At 44.5% G+C, this 23,565-nt stretch overlaps 1 protein-coding gene across 2 annotated transcripts in view; it reads left to right on the forward strand.

The window, feature by feature from the left end:
* PLS1 (plastin 1) overlaps positions 1-23,565 on the forward strand; it is a 227,386-nt gene that overhangs the window by 159,309 nt on the left and 44,512 nt on the right. For both annotated transcript variants that reach the window (XM_073625875.1, XM_073625874.1), the window contains exons 3-8: positions 992-1,155; positions 6,848-6,977; positions 7,110-7,242; positions 12,610-12,691; positions 12,778-12,943; positions 13,106-13,248. In XM_073625875.1, coding sequence (XP_073481976.1) covers positions 992-1,155; positions 6,848-6,977; positions 7,110-7,242; positions 12,610-12,691; positions 12,778-12,943; positions 13,106-13,248 — 818 coding nt within the window. The remainder of the gene's footprint in view (positions 1-991; positions 1,156-6,847; positions 6,978-7,109; positions 7,243-12,609; positions 12,692-12,777; positions 12,944-13,105; positions 13,249-23,565) is intronic.

A 23,565-nucleotide genomic window follows, 5' to 3' on the forward strand; every position in this document is an offset into this window, starting at 1 on the left:
CAGTAGGCGCCACTGGTAAATCTCCTAATGATTTGTCAGGAAGAAAGAAATATTCATAACTTAGTATTATTGTTTTTTCTTGCTCTAAAGCAGTGGTCTCCAAACTGTGGCCCAGGGGCCAGATGTGGCCCTTTACTTGCCTTTATCTGTACCTTGGGGCACTATTCCACCAACTGACATCAGTGGTGGAGCATTGCCCCTACTGACACCAGTGGGGCACGATTGTCATTGATATCAACAATGGGGCACTATTCCTCCCATTAAAACCAATGATGGGGCACTTTTGCCAAGGCATTTTCTACACCAACTCGCCACAGTCTGGCCCCCCTAAAACCAGAAGACAGTAAACTGGCCCTTTGTTTAGAAAGTTTGGAGACCCTTGCTCTAGAGGGCTGAGCACACTCCCAATCAACAGGCAAAAGCAAACAATATTTTGAACTTACCCGAACAAAAGCAGAAACAATAACAAATCAGTGTACCTGATTACGGCCTATCTGCAACACTAAATTTGACAACTCTGTTTAAGTAGGGTTCCTACTTTTTATTTTTACTGATGAGATTCTTGTGGGGAGATTTTCCTTCTTTATTTGTCCTGGTGACCACTGTCACTGCCGAGACATATAGTAAGGGAAAACCAAACATTTTAAAGTTGTCATTATAACAAGGCTACTTGTCCTGTTAACAACTGTCATTTGTAGAAATGTCCTCCTCACTTCCTGTTACATTTTAAGTTCAAGAAGTAAAGGGAAATCTACTCAACAGGACACAGGAAAAAAAAAAACTCTGAGGAGTTTTAACTATTCCCTACCCTATCCAAAACGGAAAAAAAATGTCTATACATACATTTAAAAAAAAATCTAGTGTACTTTTGCTACAATTAAGTTAGGGGGAGTTGAAACATTCACCCGTTGTTGCCTAATACCCTTAGGGACTAATAGAACAGAATTTGCAATGTGCCATTATTAAGTAAAACCTGTCTTTTTTGCTGCAGATACTGACAACAGTGGATTTGTTAATGACTATGAGCTTCAACAGTTGTTCAAAGAAGCCAACCTCCCACTGCCAGGTTACCGGGTAAGAGAGATTATAGAGAAGATATTCGCAGCAGCTGACCGCAACAAGGATGGGAAAATTGACTTTGAGGAGTTTGTAGCTGTGAGTATACTTTGTACATTTCTACTGCACACAGTTACACATTTAAAAAATACAATACAAACTTATTAAAAATAACCAAATATATTACACAATCTATGTGAAACAAAAATATATTTCTTCTATTATTGCAATTTAGTCAAGAAGAAGAACCTCAAAATTGGATTTTTAAGGCAATTTGACAAAAAATTATATATGAAAAAAGTTAATAAAAAATATATGATTTTATTATTGCACAAAAATTCATAAAATTCTTATGGAAAAACCACAGGAAAAACATATATACATGTATTTGAATAATATTATACAATGATTGACAGAAGTGGCAAAATCCTACTACAATCATGAAACCATCAAAACAGATGACAAAAGATGATATGTAGTGGAAAAGTAGGATTTTGCCACTTCTGTCAATCATTGTATAATATTATTCAAATACATGTATATATGTTTTTCTTGTGTTTTTTCCATAGGAATTTTATGAATTTTTGTGCAATAATAAAATTGTATATTTTTTATTAACTTTTTTCATATATAATTTTTTGTCAAATTTGCCTTAAAAATCCCATTTTGAGGTTCTTCTTCTTGAATTTGTGAGGGATGATGGCAATTTACACGCCAAACCATGAGAGTCGGTTAATTTTCCTTATTGCAATTTAGTAGGCTTGCTAATATAAAGTTTGCCATCTTACAGGAATACAGATCTTCCCCTACTCTCACCTGACCCTATTTCTATTCTTACCTCTGGCCTACATCACACAAATCTTTCCCTTCTGTCCTCTGGCTATACAAATCTCCCCTTATTTCATCCAACCCCAATGCCATACTGTAGATGTTTATTTTATCGCGTCTAGAACCAATTACACAGACTTATTTGCTTTGGCTCCATCTCATAGTTTTTTTCCCACTCTCCTCCAGCTTGCTTGTGCTCTAATCTTACTGCTGTCTCCTTCAGCCCTCATCACACATTAGTAAGCTATGCTTAGATGTTTCAAAAAGGCAAGAAAAAGAGGAATTCTTTAGTGAGGAACATGCAGTAGACAGTTTTATGAATGTAAATTATTTATTAGGATAATCACAATAATCACCAGTCCAAAAAATGTACTGTGAAGACAGGTACCATCACCAATTAAAAAGACAATATTGTCAAAGACATGCGCAGATGGCCACCTCACTCAGCCACAGATTCAACCCAAGCATATGAACTTCATTCATAAATGCTGCCTCTCCAAACCTCCGGCCTGCATTACCACGCTTACCTGCACATATTCGGAGTAACGGAAGAAAAGAGGAAGCATATCATTGCCTGTATACCTGACACCCCATCAGGACAATTACTATTCTGATTCCCATGGGATCGTCAACGGCTCTGCACCCTAATTGACCCTGCGGAAGACCCAGTAACCCGCAATCTACACGTGTGAGATGGTGAAAGTTATCATCACCCTCCATCCCTGAAGAGGATAGCAGCTGACACCGGGTGAGATTTAACCTTTATGTATCCCAGCTACAGGATTGCCACTGTATTAATACATCCTGAGTCTGTCTACTGCATCCACTCTACTGAATCAGTCACTTTGTGTATCTTCGGGTTAGGTGCAAGTTGCCTCTCACATCTCTAGCGATAAGCTAGCTAGAGAGACATTCATCATACAGGCGTGTATATTCACCATTAATGCTGTTCCCCAGTCTGGGGTCCCACGATCCGGTGGTTTATTACTACAGACCCCCTACATCCCCAGCATCTTCTCCTCTTCTCCTGATCTCAGCAGGCATCTACCTTTACAACCAGGCCGGTTTCTTTACTTTTATATTGCCCAAGCTCAGTCTACATGCCCTAACCAGCTGCCTTCCTTTGATTACTAAGGACTTTTTTGCATACTGGCGTATCTAAATCTTTTTGCTGTTACCTATTATGCATCATTTATGAATGAAGTTCATATGCTTGGGTTGAATCTGTGGCTGAGTGAGGTGGCCATCTGCGCATGTCTTTGACAATATTGTCTTTTTAATTGGTGATGGTACCTGTCTTCACAGTACATTTTTTGGACTGGTGATTATTGTGATTATCCTAATAAATAATTTACATTCATAAAACTGTCTACTGCATGTTCCTCACTAAAGAATTCCTCTTTTTCTTGCCTTTTTGATATATGTTACTTGAATTCAGAGGAACACACCCACACTCTGCAGGTGATAGCAGTAGCCCTTAATTTATACAGACTTGTTTGATATCATTCTCAGTCTGTCTTACTAATATTTGCGCGCAGAGCTCATACTGGTTCCCCTTTTGCTTTTTGTTTATGCTTAGATGTTTCCTGTTTCCCTTATGTCCCTTACAACACCAGCATTTCCCTTCTCTACTGCCGCCTCAAACACTGTTTTGTCAACCTTTGCCTTCCATCGCCAATTGCCCATGGCTTTTGTCCACATTGGCCTCTGTCACCCAGAAACCTTGTTTCTCTGGCCTCAATACCTAATCACCCCACTCTGTGACAGCCCCCTGAAAAGTAGCAGACCATATTATGCTGAGTTAAAACAAAAGCATTAAATAGTTTGTGCCACGTATACTCTTATTGCTGAAAACATGAGTATATGGGAATATGTGTGACTGATAAGTTTTGATTGTTGGTTGATGATTATTTTATTATTTTTAATCCACATTAACAAGACTTCAGTTTTACTGCTGGCATACTTGTGCCAAAAGTGGGTGCAGTCACTGCAAATGTGGCTCCAGTGTTCATCCATCTTCCAAATATATACGGCATTGGCACCTTTGTCAAGTACACTATGCCTATTACATCTAACCATTATCTCTTATGTATTTAATTACAGTTTGTTATTTGTATATAACTTGAATGAGCTGACACAACATGTAGAGTTTGTAAAATTGTGCTCACAAAACTATTTCACTGTTTGGTTGTGCAAGAACAAGTTGAACCAAATTACACCATTTTACTATGTTTTACTACTCCACTGATGTGTTTTCAAAGTCAAGTAATGTGTGGTTGTTTGTTGTTGCTTGGCTGACTGATTATTAAAATTAATCAGACATGTCCAGGCATTACATCCTCCTTTCCCTTCTTACAAAACAATTGCAAGCACTACTTTAAGGCGAGGTTCACATATACGCTAATTGGATGTGGGTTTCCTCGCATCCAATTTGTATGACAGGCAAGTGTGACAGGCTCTCAATGAAGCCAGTTCATACAGGTTTGGGACGGCCACAGTCAGCATTCAAAAAAGGGTCCTGTGCATCTTTGAGTATGATTCAGATGCGAATTCAGGCAAAAATTTTTACCTGATGTGCACCTGAACTGGTGACCAGGGACGCACCAACCCCAGGAGTGAAACCGTGGCCTCATATGTGTGAACCCAGCCTAAGAATTCACTTAAAAAAGGCAAAATCTAGTTGTGTCATGGGGTTTGGTAGACCCACTGTGTCACTGGGGCCACAGTCAATTAACATGCATGATGAAAGCTAAAGTCTTCAGACAGATGGTAAGAGAAAATAGCATAGCTAGTTCAGTAAACTGATGGTCAGAGCAGGCACAGACAAATAGAGTCCAGGTTCCAGACTTGTAAAATGATGAGTGATGGAAAATAGCAATGATAACAGACTGATGACCAGGATAAGTGCAGACAAGATACTGTCCAAACAGTTCACAGGAATAATCCAAGGCATGAACAGTCAGAAAGAAGTCAGAGCCAGACAGATCTGAATAGAGGGCATGGGCATACTAACATCTGGTTCAGGCACAGGCTGCATGTTTAGTAGTTTACGAGGCTGCATGTTCAGCAGACTATTTATGCACTTCTATGATTAGATCAGGTGTGTGTTGCAGAGGCCTGAGCTACAGTTCTGAGTAATGATCAGCAGATGACAAAGGTTAAAGGCTGATCATTAGAAGTAGTTGGAAATGGTCAGGTTTGCATTACTTCAGGGTAGGGAGCACTTATAGTAAGATAATCCTCGCCCCCCTGGTCCTTTTCCTGATTATTGGACAAATCTCCTCCAAATGAAACAGAATCAGTCTCTGATACTGATACAGACAGTCTCTGAAACCTTGTCCGAGGGGATATCCAAATCTGTCTCTAAGGACAACTTCCCTGCAGGGATCAAACCTGAGCTAATTCTAATGGCAATGGTCCTTAGTGTTGCCCTCTGTTCCCTCCATTGCAACAGGCTTACCAGCCTCAGATGCTCTCTTTTCAAGAACGGTGTGACTCTCACTCTTCCCTGCAGCAGGCATATGGCGTAGCAGGCCTCTACTGCAACCATAAGAAGTCTGTGAGGGGCTTGACTTGCTGATGACAGATGGTTATAGGGGTGTTCTCTGTAACAGTAGTTGAGGTGGCTCTTAGTCAGAACAGGAACAGTATGGCCCAGTTCACCCTCAACGCCCAAGGTAGTAAGATTGGTGGTGTCACCTCCAAGACTGCTTCATGGACAGACAGAAGTTGCAAGTCCTGAGAACTTGTGGCAAGCAAGCTTGATGGCCTCATATTCACTCATGGTTTATAGCTCCAAGCTGTTTCCGGGGTTGTTGTCACATTCCGTTGTTGGTAATTATCTCTCTGTGGACAGCTGGACTGATGGTTGTTCCCGGCGCTTAGGCTTTCCACTCAGTATATACTATGGAGGGAATGGGGTATAAGGTGAATCCTGGCATCATCTTTCTCTCTTCTCTTATGCAAGTATATCTACAGTATCTTGCAGCATGGCAAGCAATGTTTATTTACTTGGCCTATAGCTCTCCTTTTCACAGCAGCAGCGGGACAACTCCTCATACTCTATCGAATGGTCAGGCAGCTTCTGGAACTAAGTTTCTCATAAGCATTGCACCTTCTGGAGTCCAGTTTTAACCCCAACTGCACTGGAAAAAGTGACTAAGCAAGGCAATGCTCTCCCAACATAAAAATATAGATTCTTCCCCACAATGCACACGATGATGATGCTGTGCAGTCTCTGAGGGTTCTAAAGGTGTTCTAACACATTGCCATAGGGCTGAAAATTATTCTCTGTACAATTGCAATCCAAAGCTAGGGGCAACAGCTACAAAAATCACATCAAGCCCCACGTTGGGTGCCAAAAATGTAGCACCTTCTGACCCACAAAGACATGAGAGGAACCTTAGAAGCAGGGTGCATTAGTCTTCTGACTTCAGGGTCCTTGGCAGTAGTTGGGTGATGTGTGTAGATATATACGCATTCGCTTTTCAGAGCAAACATGGAGTTTATTAGCTCTTCTTCAAACTCCTAACAAAGAGGGTTAGGGCACAGGACACCCATCGACATGGCAGACCTAAAAAAAGAGACAAAAAGTACTTACGGTAGTCACAGACAGAGGGTCTTTAGGCCAAACTGGTATTCTGTAAATTGAGATCTTAGCTATCGACTCCTTGGGAAGAAGTCACCACACTGCAGTTGAGGACCAAGTTTTTAACCAGCTTCTCTGGTACATAATATGTTCATTTTAGCATAGGTTGCACAGAAATTACCCCATGTCTGTGGGTGGCATCAAACTGCAGAAGGAATCAGCAACATTCCCCCCTCCCAGCAGATATATGTACACTCCCTGGGGAATTGTGAAGAAAATGTCATTGGCATGCCTGATATTCCACTGATTGGCTTTGCCTAAGACTGCATATAATTTAAGAACAAATTCACTTCATATGTTTGCTCTATTTTGCAGTTAGCACAGGAACTGAAAAGTAAAGACGTGAGCCGAACATTCCGAAGATCAATTACTAGGAAGCAAGGTATAACAGCCCTAGGAGGAACCTCTTCCATTTCCAGCCAGGGAACACAGCATTCATATTCAGGTAACACACAGTATCAATTAGTGTTCATTTCATTGTATGGGCTGGTAATTGATACGTTAAAGTTCTTGGTCTGGCTTGGTGTTATCGAAAGAACAAACCAGTATCTTCAGCAGACAACTGTGCTTTTTTCAGATGAAGAGAAAGTGGCTTTTGTAAATTGGCTAAATAAAGTGCTAAAAGATGATCCAGACTGTCAACATCTTCTGCCCATGAATCCCTCCAACAACAGCCTGTTTACATCTCTCAGGGATGGCATTTTACTGTGGTAAGTGCTTCTAATGTTGCTACTACTATTGTTTCTATCTTGCACCACTTATGTGTTCCATGTACACAACACAATATATCTGAATATTAACCTGTTCAGATTAGGCTCTCACATCACAGCGCTATACTTTGCCATCCTTTTTACAGTACAAAAATTAATCTTTTCTTTTCCACATGGATTAGCCGCCTGTATTGTTTTGTTATCTTAATAGGAAACAGAAGATGGACATACATTTTTTATGACTTGTTAAGGTGCCCAGTTCTTTTTAATCAATTACTTAGATATCCAACATATCCAAAGAACCATGAATATAATATTGTTTGAAATACACAGAATTTCTTTGAAAATTTAATTTTATGCTCTAAAAGTATCTCTACATAATATTGCATTGTTTTTTTTTTATTCTTCATTCAACACAATGACATTTTAAAGCCTCAATATCCTTTTTTAAACCACTGAAGAAACACAGACATATCTATTGACACACGAGCCAGAGCTTTTAATGCCCTGAGATACTAACTTATAAGTCTATTTATTTAAAAAAAAAAAGTTTCTATTTCCATACTTGCTCTAGGCGAATGTAACTTTCCCTAACATTTGATCCTAAGAGAAAAATAGACTTTAAGTGATTGTAAAGTCTTATATAAACATGTTATGCTTACCTCCTCTGTGCAGTTGGTTTTGCACAGAGCAGCCCTGATCATCCTCTTCTCAGGTCCCTCTTCGGTGCTCCTGACCCCTCACTCCTGTTGAGTGCCCCCACACAAGCAGCTGGCTGTGGGGTACCTGAGCCGAGTCACAGCTCCCTGAGTCCATTCAGACACGGGGCACCCCCTTTCTTTCCTGATTGACTGGCTGACTTTGATTGACAGCCGCGGGAGCCAATGGCGCCGCACTGCTGTCTTAGCCAATAAGGAGGGGACCCATGTCCAGCTGAGTGTCTCATGCAACATCGCTGGATAGAGAGGGGGCTCAGATAAGTATTAGGGGGGCTGAGGGGGCTGCTGCACACAGAAGGCTTTTCATCTTAATGCAAAGAATGCATTAAGATAAAAAGCCTTCTGACTTTACAATCACTTTAAAGAGATGCTCTGGTCAGCTATAAAAAATTAAAAGTCAGCAGCTACAAATACTATAGCTGCTGACATTTTTAATATACAGACACTTATTAGCCCAGCGATCCAAGCAAGGCTGTCATCACCCGGCTGTCATCACCCGGGCCAGTTCTTCGCTGGTCTTCGAATCACTGGGACTGCCTTCTTGCTTGTGGAAAGCTGACTTTAACTTTCTGTTTTTTTATAGCCGGCTTCATTAGGCTACATTCACACCAACGATTTAGGCTGGTGCGAATTGTAGAGGTAGGAATCTTCTGACTCCTGCTGTGAGCGGCTAGGTGCGGCCCCGTTCACTATAATGATAGATCACTCATAGCGGCGGTTATTCGCGACTCTCTGCACTGCAAACGACTACCTGTGGTGCAGACTGCTGGACGCACTTTGTGTGCAACCTGACATTATAGTGAATGAGTCCAGCCACCACACCTAGCCACTCACAGTCGCAGCAGGAATCAGGAGATTCCTGCCGCTACTATTCACACCAGACTAAATCGTCAGTGTGATTGTAGCCCTAAGCTGTCAGTGGTCAACATAGGAATCTTCATACACTTATCTTACAGTGCAGAGGTCCCCATCATTATTTCCTCTTCTGGTCCAATGTTCATAGCCTATTGTGTTAGGCTATTTTCTATATTGATTGAATGTTCATTAATTCTCCTGGCTGAATGTTTTTAAGGCTACAGTTTACATTTTTTTTTAATCAGTCCAAATAATTTGTTGCAAATGTTTTCACTCCAGGTGCATTTAGAATGCCACATGACTGCACCATAGTGAATTTGTATTGTTTTGTATGACTCAAAATAAACACAAAATTCAGTAATAAGCAATTTTCATTGGAACTGCTCACTTCTACCTACTATTGTAATGATCCACATAAGATTTTGGCCTGTTATAACCTAGAGGTCATTATTTTTCAATTAACTAGGAACAACTACTATAGGAAAGATGATCAGCACACAAATTAGCCAAGCCTAATTTAAAGCAACTCCACTTTTGTTGAGAAAAAGACATTCCTCCTGGGTGATCTATGTACATTGCAGGGATTTTATCGAACGTTGTTGCAGATCCCTACCTTTTGTTATTCTGAAGAAATCCCTGTGTGTTTGTCTGTGCCCATGTGGGAAAGTGAATCTAATGGGAGTGGTTTCATAATTATCGATCAGCTGTGGCTCCTGCAGGCCACTAATGAGGAAATCTGCTGGGCCTGCATCCTTTAGTGGGGATTTCCTTTTGGGGGTATCTCACCAAAAGTGACATTTTTGTTGCAGGGGGATGCCTAAAATCTGACTTGTATCTTAGTGTAGACATCTAGGAAAATCAGTGAAGCAATCAGACAAGCAGGAAATGATGTTTCTGGGGGGCTTTCTGTACACATTCTGTGTACAGAACAACTCCAGGTAGCCATATTGCATTGCATTTTCAGAAAATTACAGAGCTGCAGATTGAAAAGGAAAGATAATGTTTAATAACATTCAATTACAATATGACTTGTGTTGCGATTGTATACACTATATTATTTTTTCTTTATTTGCTATTTTTTTTTCCCCACAAAAGTGGAGTTACCCTTTTAAGCATTTTTATTGAACTTCAAACAAGTTATTCACAGCTGAATATTTACTGAAAGTTCGATATATACAGTGCCTTAAAAAAGTATTCATACCCCTTGAAATTTTCCTCATTTTGTCATGTTACAACCAAAAACATAAATGTATTTTATTGGGATTTTATGTGATAGACCAACACAAAGTGGCACATAATTGTGAAGTGGAAGGAAAATTATAAATGTTTTTAAAATTTTTTTACAAATAAATGTGTGAAAAGTGCGGCATTCATTTGTATTCAGCCCCCCTGAGTCAATACTTTGTAGATCCACCTTTTGCTGCAATTACAGCTGCAAGTCTTTTGGGGTTTGTCTCTACCTGCTTTTCACATATAGAGAGGGAAAATTTTGCCCATTCTTCTTTTCAAATTACCTCATGCTCTGTAAGATTGGATGGAGAGCGTCTGTGAACAGCAATTTTCAAGTCTTGCCACAGATTCTCAGTTGAATCCGGGCTTTGACTGGGTCATAGTAAAACATGAATATGCTTTAATCTAAACCATTCCATTGTAACTCTGGCTGTATGTTTAGGGTCATTGTCCTGCTGGAAGGTGAACCTCCGCCCCAGTCTCAAGTCTTTTGCAGACTAACAGATTTTCTTCTAAGATTGCCTTGTATTTGGCTCCATCCATCTTCCCATCAACTCTGACCAGCTTCCATGTCCCTGCTGAAGAAGAACATCCCAACAACATGATGATGCCACCACCATGTTTCACGGTGGGGATTGTGTGTTCAGGGTGATGTCCAGTGTTAGTTTTCTGCCACACATTGCGTTTTACTTTTAGGCCAAAAAGTTCAATTTTGGTCTTATCTGACCAAAGCACCTTCTTCCACATGTTTGCTGTGTCCCTCACATGGCTTCTCGCAAACTGCAAACAGGACTTCTTATGGCTTTCTTTCAACAATGGCTTTTCTTCTTGCCACTCTTCCATAAAGGCCAGATTTGTGGAGTGTATGACTAATAGTTGTCCTGTGGACAGATTTTCCCACCTGAGCTGTGGATCTCTGCAGCTCCTCCAGAGTTACCATGGGCCTCTTGGCTGCTTCTCTGATTAATGCTCTCCTTGCCCAGCCTGTCAGTTTAGGTGGATGGCCATGTCTTGGTAGGTTTGCAGTTGTGCCATACTCTTTACATTTTCAGATGATGGATTGAACAGTGCTGCGTGAGACGTTCAAAGCTTGGGATTTTTTTTTATAATCTAACCCTGCTTTAAACCTCTCTACAACTTTATCCCTGACCTGTCTGGTGTGTTCCTTGGCCTTCATGATGCTGTTTATTCACTAAGGTTCTCTAACAAACCTCTGAGGGCTTCAACAAACAGCTGTATTTATTCCGAGATTAAATTACACACAGGTGGAAACTATTTTCTAATTGGGTGACTTCTGAAGGAAATTGGTTCCACTAGATTTTAGTTAGGGGTATCGGAGTAAAGGGGGCTGAATACAAATGCACGTCACAATTTTCAGATTTTTATTTATAAAAAATGTGAAAACCATTTATCATTTTCCTTCCACTTTACAATTATGTGTCACTTTGTGCAAGTCTATCACATAAAATCCCAATACAATACATTTAAAATACATTTATGTTTTTGGTTGTAACATGACAAAATGTGGAAATTTTCAAGGGGTATGAATCATTTTTCGCAGCACTGTAGATGTGCTTTATCATAAACCCATGCATAAATTCCTCACATTACTATACCAATATTCGCCTTAAAGGAACATACTGTATAGGGTGCTGGAAGAAAGAGGTCGGGTTGTGGACCATTGTATAGTCAAAATGTATGGGTGTTAACACTTGACATAATGCACAATCAAATACATGTGGTAATTTGCCATAAAAGTCTGAATCTGGCCTTAAATTTTCTTAATTGGTGAAATACCATATAAATAATTAGTTTTTTAGTGTCAGAGCTTTACACTTAAACAAAAAACACAGTGAGCAGCTGTTCTTATTGCTTTTTATTACTGCATTTTGTGTTTTGTAGTACTTATAATTGGGTTGCATATTGGCCATGGAAGGCTTTTCTAAACTTAAAAAAGAACTCCAGGAATAATCATTTTTTAAAAGTTACATTGGGCCAGCTTGGTTATCTGTAATTATCAAGGAGTGCAGGGGAGTCTCAAAATCACAATAGTAGTCTGAACCACATACAAGAAGTGCTTTCCTGTTCAGGTGGCGTTGGAGCAACTGGTACACTGAATACAGGGAGTTACTCTCTTGGCAGCTCCTCTATTCAGAAAATGTGTTGTATACTTTTCGGTGGATACAAGATGTTCTCTGATTGGACAAGGGTGTTTTGTGACATCATTGGCCCTTCCTCTATGCCTCATCCAATTACAGAACACCTTATATTATTTAAAACACATTTTCTGAATAGTGGAGGTACCAAGTGAGCACCTCCCTTTGTTCAGTGTACCAAAGAGGAAGCTACTCTAGCACTGCTGAAACAGGATGTTGTGGCTTTTCCTGTATTGTATATCACCCTGTAGATTAATATTAACAAAATTGTGACTAAGACGTTGGATATGATTGGCTGTCACTTGCTGTGTGCTTGGAAGAGTATACATAAGAAATAGTATAAAGTCTCCATGTACAGCTTACAAGTGTTGTGTGCAAAGCTTTCTTCTACTTTTGTTTTTATTTAGTAAAATGATCAACTTGTCTCAGCCAGACACTATTGATGAGAGAGCCATTAACAAGACTAAACTTACACCATTCACAATCTCAGTAAGTGGTCAACATACTACTAAATTACCTCTATAGAATAGTTTCTTTTTAAACTATAACTATAACTTTTTGTTATATTTCTCCAGGAAAACATTAATTTGGCACTGAATTCCGCTTCTGCCATTGGCTGTACCGTAGTAAATATAGGTGCACATGATTTACAAGAAGGAAAGCCACACTTAGTTCTTGGTCTGCTCTGGCAGATCATTAAGGCTGGTTTGTTTGCTGACATTGAAATCTCGAAAAATGAAGGTAATTAGAAAAAAAAAAGGTTCTTATTCATATAAAAAGTGCAGAGTATGAACTTTGACTGATTGCTGTGGGTGCTCCTTGAATTACTGAATAAGGGTAGTAAAGTGCTGTTTAATATTTAGTAAATCATGTGTAACAATGTGAGTTTTTGTCTTTTACTAGCTCTCATTGCATTACTAAAAGAAGGGGAGACACTTGAAGATTTGATGAAATTGTCCCCTGAAGAGCTTCTGCTGCGCTGGGTGAACTACCACCTGACCAATGCTCAGTGGGCAAATATAAACAATTTCAGCAGTGACATTAAGGTGTGTCTAGAACTAACTACATTTCCTTTACATCTAACTTTGTTCAACGGTCATGTTATTGATGGGGACAAGTACTTATTGTAGGAAAACTGTGACAAAATCAAACTACAGTATATGATTATCAAAGATAGGGAAGTCACTACACACATATACTATAACTATGAAAAATAACGCATTCTGTAAATTTGCTATATATATATATATATATATATATATATATATATATATATATGTATTATGTTTGTAAGGTTTTCATTTATGTCCTGCGGTTCCTCTGCTCCCTTTTCTCCTTTTTTGCCCACTTATGTCCTTCATTAAATTGACAGCCCCATTGCTTAGTCATCTCTCTGACCTTCTCACTGATGCTTATAAAAGGAAAAGGAAGCAACATTACAATCTAAGGCTGTAGCTTCTAATAAACTGTGAATTGCTCTTCTTTCATTCTCTTTAACACACAGCTTTTCATTCACTGCAAATACTAGTCTATTCTCTCATCTCTCAGACTTTAGCTAATGTGACAGCAAATGCTGTAGAACTCTCCTCCAGCTTTTTCCTATACCTCTAACTGCTGATAATTTACTGTCAGCAATCCAAAACCCTGTTAACATCTTTGCGATTTAGGATTGCAGGCAGAATCACTATAGTTCTGAACATTATCCTAAATCACACTTCACTAGTGGAAAAATGCACCACATGTGTTTGGGTCACATTCATTTTTAATGGCACCTAAACGTGGTGTGGTTTTGCCGCAATTCTTTTGTCACCCAAAAAGGAGCAGGAGTTTCATTTTGGCGACAAGTTTCCCGCAATGTGGTTTGCCGTGACTGCAGCGTGATTGGGGATCGCAGTGATTCTGAGCGCGATCCCAAATTGCTAGATGTGTACAGGGCCTAATTGTTGCCACATATTACTCCATTCTTCCCTCAGACCTCCAGCTCACCCAGCATTGTTCACCTTTTTCCTACACATTTAGCTAAAGAAACCATGAGTACCTGATTCTATTTTTTTCTCTATTTCCACTTACAACTACTGCAAAGCTAATCATTGTTGCATTTATCATCATCATGTTCTCAGACCTCCTGCTGGTGAGGAACTACAAGACTTAAGCCAATTAAAACTCCTTCTCGCAATCAAAACCACTATAATTGGGAAAGCTCCCGCCCTGATGGGTTTTCACTTACATATTAAAGAACATTCAACATCTTTTGACCCCTCATTTCAGACCCCCACTTTCCTTGAGTGAGGGCCCCCGGACTTTAAATTCGCCTATCTATTACTTCTTTAATTGAATACTTCAAGTTCAAACCTACCTTCATTCACTATGTTTCTATGAAAATGTAAACCTGTACTTCCTTGTTGTTTATAATTGGAAGTCTAATGCTGATCACTATACAACGTGCCTTCTCTAATTTCTTTCGGTTTATATTCTATTTTGTATGCTATGTAATGTAAAAAAAAATCCTACAGATAAAGAATACAAAAAAAAAGTTTGTGCTCCTCCAACTGTAGCTAGAGATACTCTGGTGCAACTGGCAACCTTCAAATATGGTGGGACTGCCCTAACATTACCACATTCTGGACAAAGGTATATATATATATATTTTGTGAGATACTGTGTATATATATATATATATATATATATATATATATATATATATATATATATATATATACAGTATCTCACAAACGTGAGTACATCCCTCCCATTTTTGTAAATATTTTATCATACCTTTTCATGTGACAACACTGAAGAAATGACACTTTGCTACAATGTAAAGTAGTGTATAACAGCTTGTATAACAGTGTAAATTTGCCGTCCCCTCAAAATAACTCAACACCAGGCTCGGACTGACCCATCGGGCACTCCAGCACAGACCAAGGGCCCATGCCACTAGGGGGCCCGTGAGAGCCTCTGCATCTGCAATACATGCAGCATCTAGCAGGGATCAGGACGCGTCTGTGATAATACCTCTCACAGCGCACTGCTCCTTGCCGGCTCTTCCTTCCCTCCCGTCCACCCCAGGTGCTTGTACATGACATCACCTGGGATGGACGGGAAGAGAGGAGGGGCCAGCGGGGAGCAGCGCTCTGTGAGAGGTATTCAGGCATCGTGTGACCGTGAAGCGCTGTTTTTCTTTGCTGGAGTCTGGAGGTACCATGGCCGCCATCGCGGGGGTGGGCGGCAGACAGTACAGGTGGTGTAGGGGGCCCAGGCCCCAACAGGACCGCAGGAAGCCCGTGATATTCTCCCAGTCCTCCCGTGTCCTCTCCCTCCACAGTGTCCTCCAAACCTCCACCCACAGTGTCCCCCCACAGTGTCCTCCACCCACCAACAGTGTCTCCCCACAGTGTCCTCTACCCACCCACTGTGTCCTCCACCCACCCACAGTGTCCCCCTGTGTCCTCCACCCACCCACAATGTCCCCATGTCCTCCACCCACTGTGCCCCCCCAGTGTCCTCCACCCACCCACGGTGTCCCCCTGTGTCCTCCATCCACCCATGGTGTCCCCCTGTGTTCTCCACCCACCCACAGTGTCCTCCACCTACCGTGCCCCCCCAGTGTCCTCCACCCACCCATAGTGTCCCCCCTGTGTTCCCCACCCATCCACTCTGTCCTCCACCCACCCACGGTGTCCCCCTGTGTCCTCCACCCACCCACGGTGTCCCACTGTGCCCTCCACCCACCCACAGTGTCCCCCTGTGTCCTCCACCCACCCACAGTATCCCCCTGTGTCCTCCACCCACCCACAGTGTCCCCTTGTTTTCTTGACCCACCCAAGGTGTCCCCCTGTGTCCTCCACCCACAGTGTCCCCCTGTGTCCTCCACCCACAGTGTCCCCCTGTGCCTTCCACCCCCCCACAGTGTCTCCCTGTTTTGTTCACCCCCCCACAGTGTCCCCCTGTTTTGTCCACCCCCACAGTGTCCCCCTGTTTTGTCCACCCCCCCACAGTATCCCCCTGTTTTGTCCACCCACCCACAGTGGCCCCCTGTGTCTTCCACCCCCCATAGTGTATCCCGTGTCCTCCACCCACAGTGTCCCCCTGTGTCCTCCACACACAGTGTCCCCCTGTGTCCTCCACCCACAGTGTCCCCCTGTGCCTTCCATCCCTCCTTCCCCACAGTGTCCCCCTGTTTTGTCCACCCCCCACAGTTTCCCCCTGTTTTGTCCACCCCCCCCACAGTGTCCCCCTGTGCCCTCCACCCCCCTACGGTGTCCCCCTGTGCCTTCTACCCCCACGGTGTCCCCCTGTGTCTTCTGCCCCCCACCCACAGTGTCCCCCTGTGTCCTCTCCCCCAACGGTGTCCCCCTGTGTTGTCCACCCCCCCACGGTGTTCCCCTGTGTCCTCCACCCCCCCGCGTCCCCCCCCCGATGGCTGTCCTGACAGACACTGTGTTGAGTCTGGAGGATCCCAGTGCTCTGCTGTGTGCCCTGTGTTTTGGTTTGTGCCCTGCTATTTGCCATACTGCGTGCCTTGTGGCCTGTGATGTGCCCTATGCCCTGTGATGTACCCTGCTGTGTACCCCTTGGATGTGCCATACTGTGTGCCACATGCCCTGTGATGTGTCCTTTGCCCTGCTATGTTCCCCATGCCCTGCTGTGTAACGCCTCATGTGACCTACTGTGTGCCCTGTGATGAGCTCTACTGTGTGCCCCATGCCCTGTGATGTGCCGTGTACTTCCTGATGTGCCCTACTGTGTGCCCCATGCCCTGTGATGTGCCCTGTTGTGTACCGCCTAATGTGCCCGGTGTCCCATGATGTTCCCCACTGTGTGCCCTGTGATGTGACCTACTGTGTGCCCCATGCCTTGTGATGTGCTCTGTGCCCTGCTGTGTACTCCCTGATGTGCCCTGTGATGTGCCACGTGCTTTGCTATGCACCCCCTGATGTACCGTACTGTGTGCCCCATGCCCTGTGATGTATCCTGCTGTGTACCGCCAAATGTGCCCTGTTTCCAATGATGTGCCCTGGGATGTGCCCTACTGTGTGCCCTGTGCTCTGCTGTGTGCCCTACTATGTTCCACATGCCCTGTGATGTGCCGCATGCCCTGCTGTGTACCTCCTGATGTGCCCTGTGATATGCCCTGCTGTATACCCCATGATCAAACTACTGTGTGCCCCATGCCCTGCTGTGTACCCCCTGGTGTTCCCTGTGCCCCCTGTGATGCACCATGCTGTGCTCAATAATGTGCTCTGCTGTGTACAGCATAATAAACCCTGCTGGGTGCCCCATGATGTGCCCTGCTGTGTGCCCAATGCCCTGCTGTGTACCCCCTGATGTTCCCTGTGCCCCCTGTGATGCACCATGCTGTGCTCAATAATGTGCCCTGCAGTGTACAGCATAATAAACCCTGCTGTGTGCCCAATGATGTGCCCTGCTGTGTGCCCAATGCCCTGCTGTGTACCCCCTGATGTGCCCTACTGTGTGTCCTGTGATGTGCCCCATGCCCTGTGATGTTCTCAGTGCCCTGCTGTGTACCCCCTGGTGTGCCCTTTGCCTCATGATGTGCCTTCCTGTGTGCCCTACTGTGTGTCCCATGCCCTGTGTTGTTCCCTGCTGTGTACCCCTTGATGTGCCCTGTGCCCCATGATGTGCCCTGCTGTGCGCCCCATGCCCTGTGATGTGCTTGTGCCCTGCTGTGTGCCTTACTGTGTGCCCCAATGATTTATGTAGGTGGGGCTTTGTGTAGGTGTGGCTTGCGTGTGGGTGGGGACACAGGGGGCCCCATGATCTACTATTGCCCAGGTGCCCCATGAGTTGTCAGTCCGCCCCTGCTCAACACACAGCCATTAATGTTTTGTGTGGCCACCGTTATTTTTCAGCACTGCCTTAACCCTCTTGGGCATGGAGTTCACCAGAGCTTCACAGGTTGCCACTGGAGTACTCTTCCACTGCTCCATGACAACATCACGGAGCTGGTGGATGTTAGATACCTTGTGCTTCTCCACCTTCCGTTTGAGGATGCCCCACAGATGCTCAATAGGGTTTAGGTCTGGAGACATGCTTGGCCAGTCCATCACCTTTACCCTCAGCTTCTTTAGCAAGGCAGTGGTCACCTTGGAGGTGTGTTTGGGGTCGTTATCATGTATGAATAATGCTCTTCTGCCCAGTCCCTGAATGGAGGGGATCATGCTCGGCTTCAGTATGTCACAGTACATGTTGCCATTCATGGTTCCCTTAATGAACCGTAGCTCCCCAGTGCCGGCAGAAATCAAGCAGCCTCAAACCTTGACACTCCCACCACCATGCTTGTGCCAAGACGCACTTGTCTTTGTACGCCTCACCTGGTTGCCGCCACACACGCTTGACACCATCTGAACCAAATAAGTTTATCTTGGTCTCATCAGACCACAGGACATGGTTCCAGTAATCCATGTATTTAGTCTTCTTGTCTTCAGCAAACTGTTTGCAGGCTTTTTTGGGCATCATCTTTAGAAGAGGCTTCCTTCTGGAACGACAGCCATGCACACCAATTTCATGCAGTGTGCAGCGTATGGTCTGAGCACTGACAGGCTGACCCCCCACCCCTTCAACCTCTGCAGCAATGCTGGCAGCACTCATATGTCTATTTCCCAAAGACAACCTCTGGATACGATGCTGCTGAGCACGTGCACTCAACTTTTTTGGTCGACCATGGCGAGGCCTGTTCTGAATGGAACCTGTCCTGTTAAACTGTTGAATGGTCTTGGCCACCGTGCCGCAGCTCAATTTCAGGGTCTTGGCAATCTTCTTATAGCCTAGGCCATCTTTATGTAGAGCAACAATTCTTTTTTTCAGATCCTCAGAGAGTTCATTGCCATGAGGTGCCATGTTGAACTTCCAGTATGAAAGAGCGATAACACCAAATTTAACAGACCTTCTCCCTATTCACACCTGAGACCTTGTAACACTAACCAGTCACATGAGACCGGGGAGGGAAAATGGCTAATTGGGCCCAATTTGGACATTTTAACTTAGGGGTGTACTCCCTTTTGTTTCCAGCGGTTTAGACATTAATGACTGTGTGTTGTTTGGGGACAGAAAATTTACACTGTTATACAAGCTGTATACTCACTACTTTACATTGTAGAAAAGTGTAATTAATTTAGAGTTGTCACATGAAAAGATATAATAAAATATTTACAAAAATGTGTGTGAGTTTTGTGAGATACTGTATGTATATGCAAATATTTTGCCATTCACTTCTGTTTTAAACTGAAAGAAGGTCCCGGAGCAGAGAGGAGCAGGGGATCAGCGCAGGGACAGCATGACCTGTGTGGACTGCACAGTCAGGCTGTTTGTGCTGGTCACTTTCCCCTTTAAGGATAAGGGAGGGGCTGGAGCAGAGGAGGAGGCAGAAGGAAATGTAGAGAGGAGAAGGGGGGATGTGACGTCAGTGGAGAGCGGCGGGGAGGAAGATTCGACACGCTCTCACACTGCTCCAAAAAAAAAAAAAAAAAAAAAAAAATCCACTGTCATGGCGGATTTAACGGCGGCGGCTTTGCTCGAACAGCTCAGAGCGGTGGCCGCAACTCAGGGGGCAGACTGGCTGCAGGCTCAGGTCGCAGCCATAATACAGGAAGACAGAGCGGCACCGAGCGGGGGGGGCCAGGAGACTCCACGTGGGCGCCGTTCCAGGCCGCCACAGCGCTTCAGCCCTGACTCTTCTCCTGTGAGTCAGAGGCCCAGGGACCAGCACAGAGGCAGACAGAATCAGCCACCCCCCCCCAGTGCTCAGCAAGCTCGGGGAGCCAGCATGGGAGAGGTGCAGCGTTCACAGCGCAGAGGAAGAAGTGCAGGGATGGGGGAGACCAGCGCAACCCTCGGTTCCCCCCCCTCAGCGCGTCGCAGGCGACAGGAACAACCAGATGGAGAGTCGCTGGGGTCAGCAAGCGGTCAGTCGGACCGTCGATCATCGGCAGTTGATCGGGGGGCTGGTCAGGGGGTCCATGCGGCCAGCAGCCCTACGCCAGCCAGAGGTGGAACCTTGAGAAGCACAGTGTCGGTGGTGAACAGAGGTGAAAGGAGAACAGCGGAGGCCCAGCATAGTCAGAGGAACAGAAGTCCGTCTACAAGGCCAGGACGCGGGTCCGGTGTTGCGGCGCAGCGGGCGGGGAGAGAGCAACAGCGGAGACCCCCGGCAGCCAGAGCGGGAACCTCTGGCGTGCAGGCACCGGTCGTTCGCCAGGAGGAAGTCAGCGACAGGTCGGAAGGTGAACTGTCCGGGTCAGAGAGAGACGAGGACCAGGGACAAGCGTCGGCGGTGGATTCCGGAAGGGCGGCTGATCGGCCCAGTCCTGTGCAGCCTGTGGGACAAGTTTCGGGAACTGGCACCAGACGCGGAGCAGCAGGGGGTTACCTGCCCGGACTGGATATGGACCGTTGCCTTGGGAGCGCGGCCAGGTGGATCCAAAACTCCGTGAGTAAGGTCACTTGGGACGCTTACTCTAAGGTATGGCAAGAATGGTTGGCATGCTTAAAAAGTTTAAACATCGACCCTGTGAGCCGGGAGATACCTCAGGCGATGCTATACTTTCTCAATTTCGGTTTCGAGCGGGGCATCTCGGCAGCCGCCATCGATAAGAAAATGGCGGGTTTGGCCTTTCTCTTTAAGTTGCAGGGGTTGCGGGACCATACAAAGGATTTTTGGGTTAGGCAAGCTTTGAAAGGTTACAGAAAAGGTCATAAGAGCAGGGATGGGCGACGACCTGTGTCGTTTGAAATGTTACACGGGCTATTTAGCCAGATAGAAGGCATTTGTAATTCTAGTTTTGAAAGCGCACTTTTTTGTGCGGCTTTTGCTTTAGCGTTTTTTGGGGCGCTACGGGTGAGCGAACTGGTCAGCCCGTCCAAACGAGCAAATGGGGGACTGCAATGGGAGGATTTGGTCTGTACACAGGAATCGGTTAGGATTTACATAAAACGGTCAAAAACAGATCAGGCAGGGAAGGGAGTACAACTTGAGGTGTTCCGGATCGCGGGATCCCAGATTTGTCCGGTAGCAGCGGTAAAGAAATTTTGTGATTTGCGCCCGCGTTGCCCGGGCTCATTTCTGATACATGCGGACAGATCCTCTTTGTCAAAATTCCAGTTTGTTGCCGTGTTCAAAAGGTGTTTATCGGCAGCCGGGTATGACCCCAATAGATACTCGTCCCATTCCTTTCGTATTGGGGCTGCTACTGAAGCGGCCAGGGCGGGCCTGGGTTCTGAGGCAGTTAAGCGTATTGGCAGGTGGGACTCAGATAGGTTTAAGCTTTACATCCGCCCGCATTTATTATAGGCTTGTTGAGAAAAAGGGGGGTGTTTCTTTTTGAATTTTGGGGGGTCTGGTGAAAGTTTTGGTGATTTATTGTTGTGTCCTGTTAACCTTACTTTACAGGTGACTCGGTGCCCCTGGTTTGGATATTGGGCCACTCATTCGTGTTCTGGGGTGCCAAGCGGGCCGACGTTCGGCCGAATGGTAGGCAGCTGGGTATCCCAAGGCAGGAAGCACGGGTAAGGTGGATTGGGTTGTCAGGGATGAGGTGGAACAGGGTAAGGTCAGAGGTCCACAAGTTTGCTCGGTGGGACAGGGCCCCGGATGTTTTAGTTTTACACGTGGGGGGCAATGACATGGGGGTCAGGTCCATGAGGGACCTCATACGTGACATAAAATGTGATGTTCTACGTTTACAGGCGGCTTTCCCTGGGATGGTGATAGTATGGTCGGACATGGTGGGTAGAAGGTCATGGCGCTGGGCTTTGTCTGATATAAAGGTTGATAGGGCACGTGTGAAGGTAAATAAGGAGGTCAGCAAGTTTGTTATGCGGAATGGGGGAGTGACCATACGGCATAGGGAGTTGGAGGTGGATACCTGGAGGTACCTGAGAAGTGATGGGGTGCATCTGAATGATGTGGGCACTGATCTTTGGGCGCTTGGTTTGCAGGAGGGGGTACAGCGAGCTTTGAGGGTGTGGAGGTGCTCGCAAGGGTAAGGTTTTACCCCTTGTGAGCAGTGGCAGTGGTTTGGGTCTGTGAGGAGGAGGAGATTGATGGTATGGAGAGTTTACACGGTTGGTACCCATATATAATATGGGCTGTTTAGAGTTTACACGGTTGGTACCCATATATAATATGGGCTGTTTTTATGTACCTTCCGGTTACGAGGGGTTAACCAGGAAGGGGAAAAGTTTGGTCACTGAGAGGTTGGGTACTGTCTCACAGTCTGGGGTTAGCGACTGGAGGCCTTAAAAAGTTTAAGAGTTCCTATGCAGTGACCTGTGGGTGGATTCCCCTCCTAGACTCCAATAATTCCGTAAAGTTATTTAAAAGTTATTTAAAAGTTATTTACAAAAATGTTATTTATTGGTTTTATATTTTATTAATAAAAGGCCGACAAGGCCATTTACTCCACCACCTTGTCGTGTCATTTGTGGGAGGTATTAGAGGTTGATGGTTAAGGGGTAGCTTCTAGGACTGAAGTTTAGTCCTTCACAGGTCAAGAAGGTCCCGGAGCAGAGAGGAGCAGGGGATCAGCGCAGGGACAGCATGACCTGTGTGGACTGCACAGTCAGGCTGTTTGTGCTGGTCACTTTCCCCTTTAAGGATAAGGGAGGGGCTGGAGCAGAGGAGGAGGCAGAAGGAAATGTAGAGAGGAGAAGGGGGGATGTGACGTCAGTGGAGAGCGGCGGGGAGGAAGATTCCCACCCACCCTCCCTGAGGTTATGGCAATAAGGGACGTTGGTTGTAGTGTGGCAGTGGTTTGGGTCTGTGAGGAGGAGGAGATTGATGGTATGGAGAGTTTACACGGTTGGTACCCATATATAATATGGGCTGTTTAGAGTTTACACGGTTGGTACCCATATATAATATGGGCTGTTTTTATGTACCTTCCGGTTACGAGGGGTTAACCAGGAAGGGGAAAAGTTTGGTCACTGAGAGGTTGGGTACTGTCTCACAGTCTGGGGTTAGCGACTGGAGGCCTTAAAAAGTTTAAGAGTTCCTATGCAGTGACCTGTGGGTGGATTCCCCTCCTAGACTCCAATAATTCCGTAAAGTTATTTAAAAGTTATTTAAAAGTTATTTACAAAAATGTTATTTATTGGTTTTATATTTTATTAATAAAAGGCCGACAAGGCCATTTACTCCACCACCTTGTCGTGTCATTTGTGGGAGGTATTAGAGGTTGATGGTTAAGGGGTAGCTTCTAGGACTGAAGTTTAGTCCTTCACAGGTCATGGGTTGTTTTGCAAGATGAGGGTTTACATATACTGAATTTTAATTTTGGCTGAAGTTGGTACTATTGTGATTATATTTATTTGCTTATATAAAAAAGTCAAAACTTTAATAAACA

This window comes from Aquarana catesbeiana, linkage group LG04 (genome assembly GCF_042186555.1).
Source record: "Aquarana catesbeiana isolate 2022-GZ linkage group LG04, ASM4218655v1, whole genome shotgun sequence".
In the NCBI taxonomy this organism is placed as follows: domain Eukaryota; kingdom Metazoa; phylum Chordata; class Amphibia; order Anura; family Ranidae; genus Aquarana; species Aquarana catesbeiana.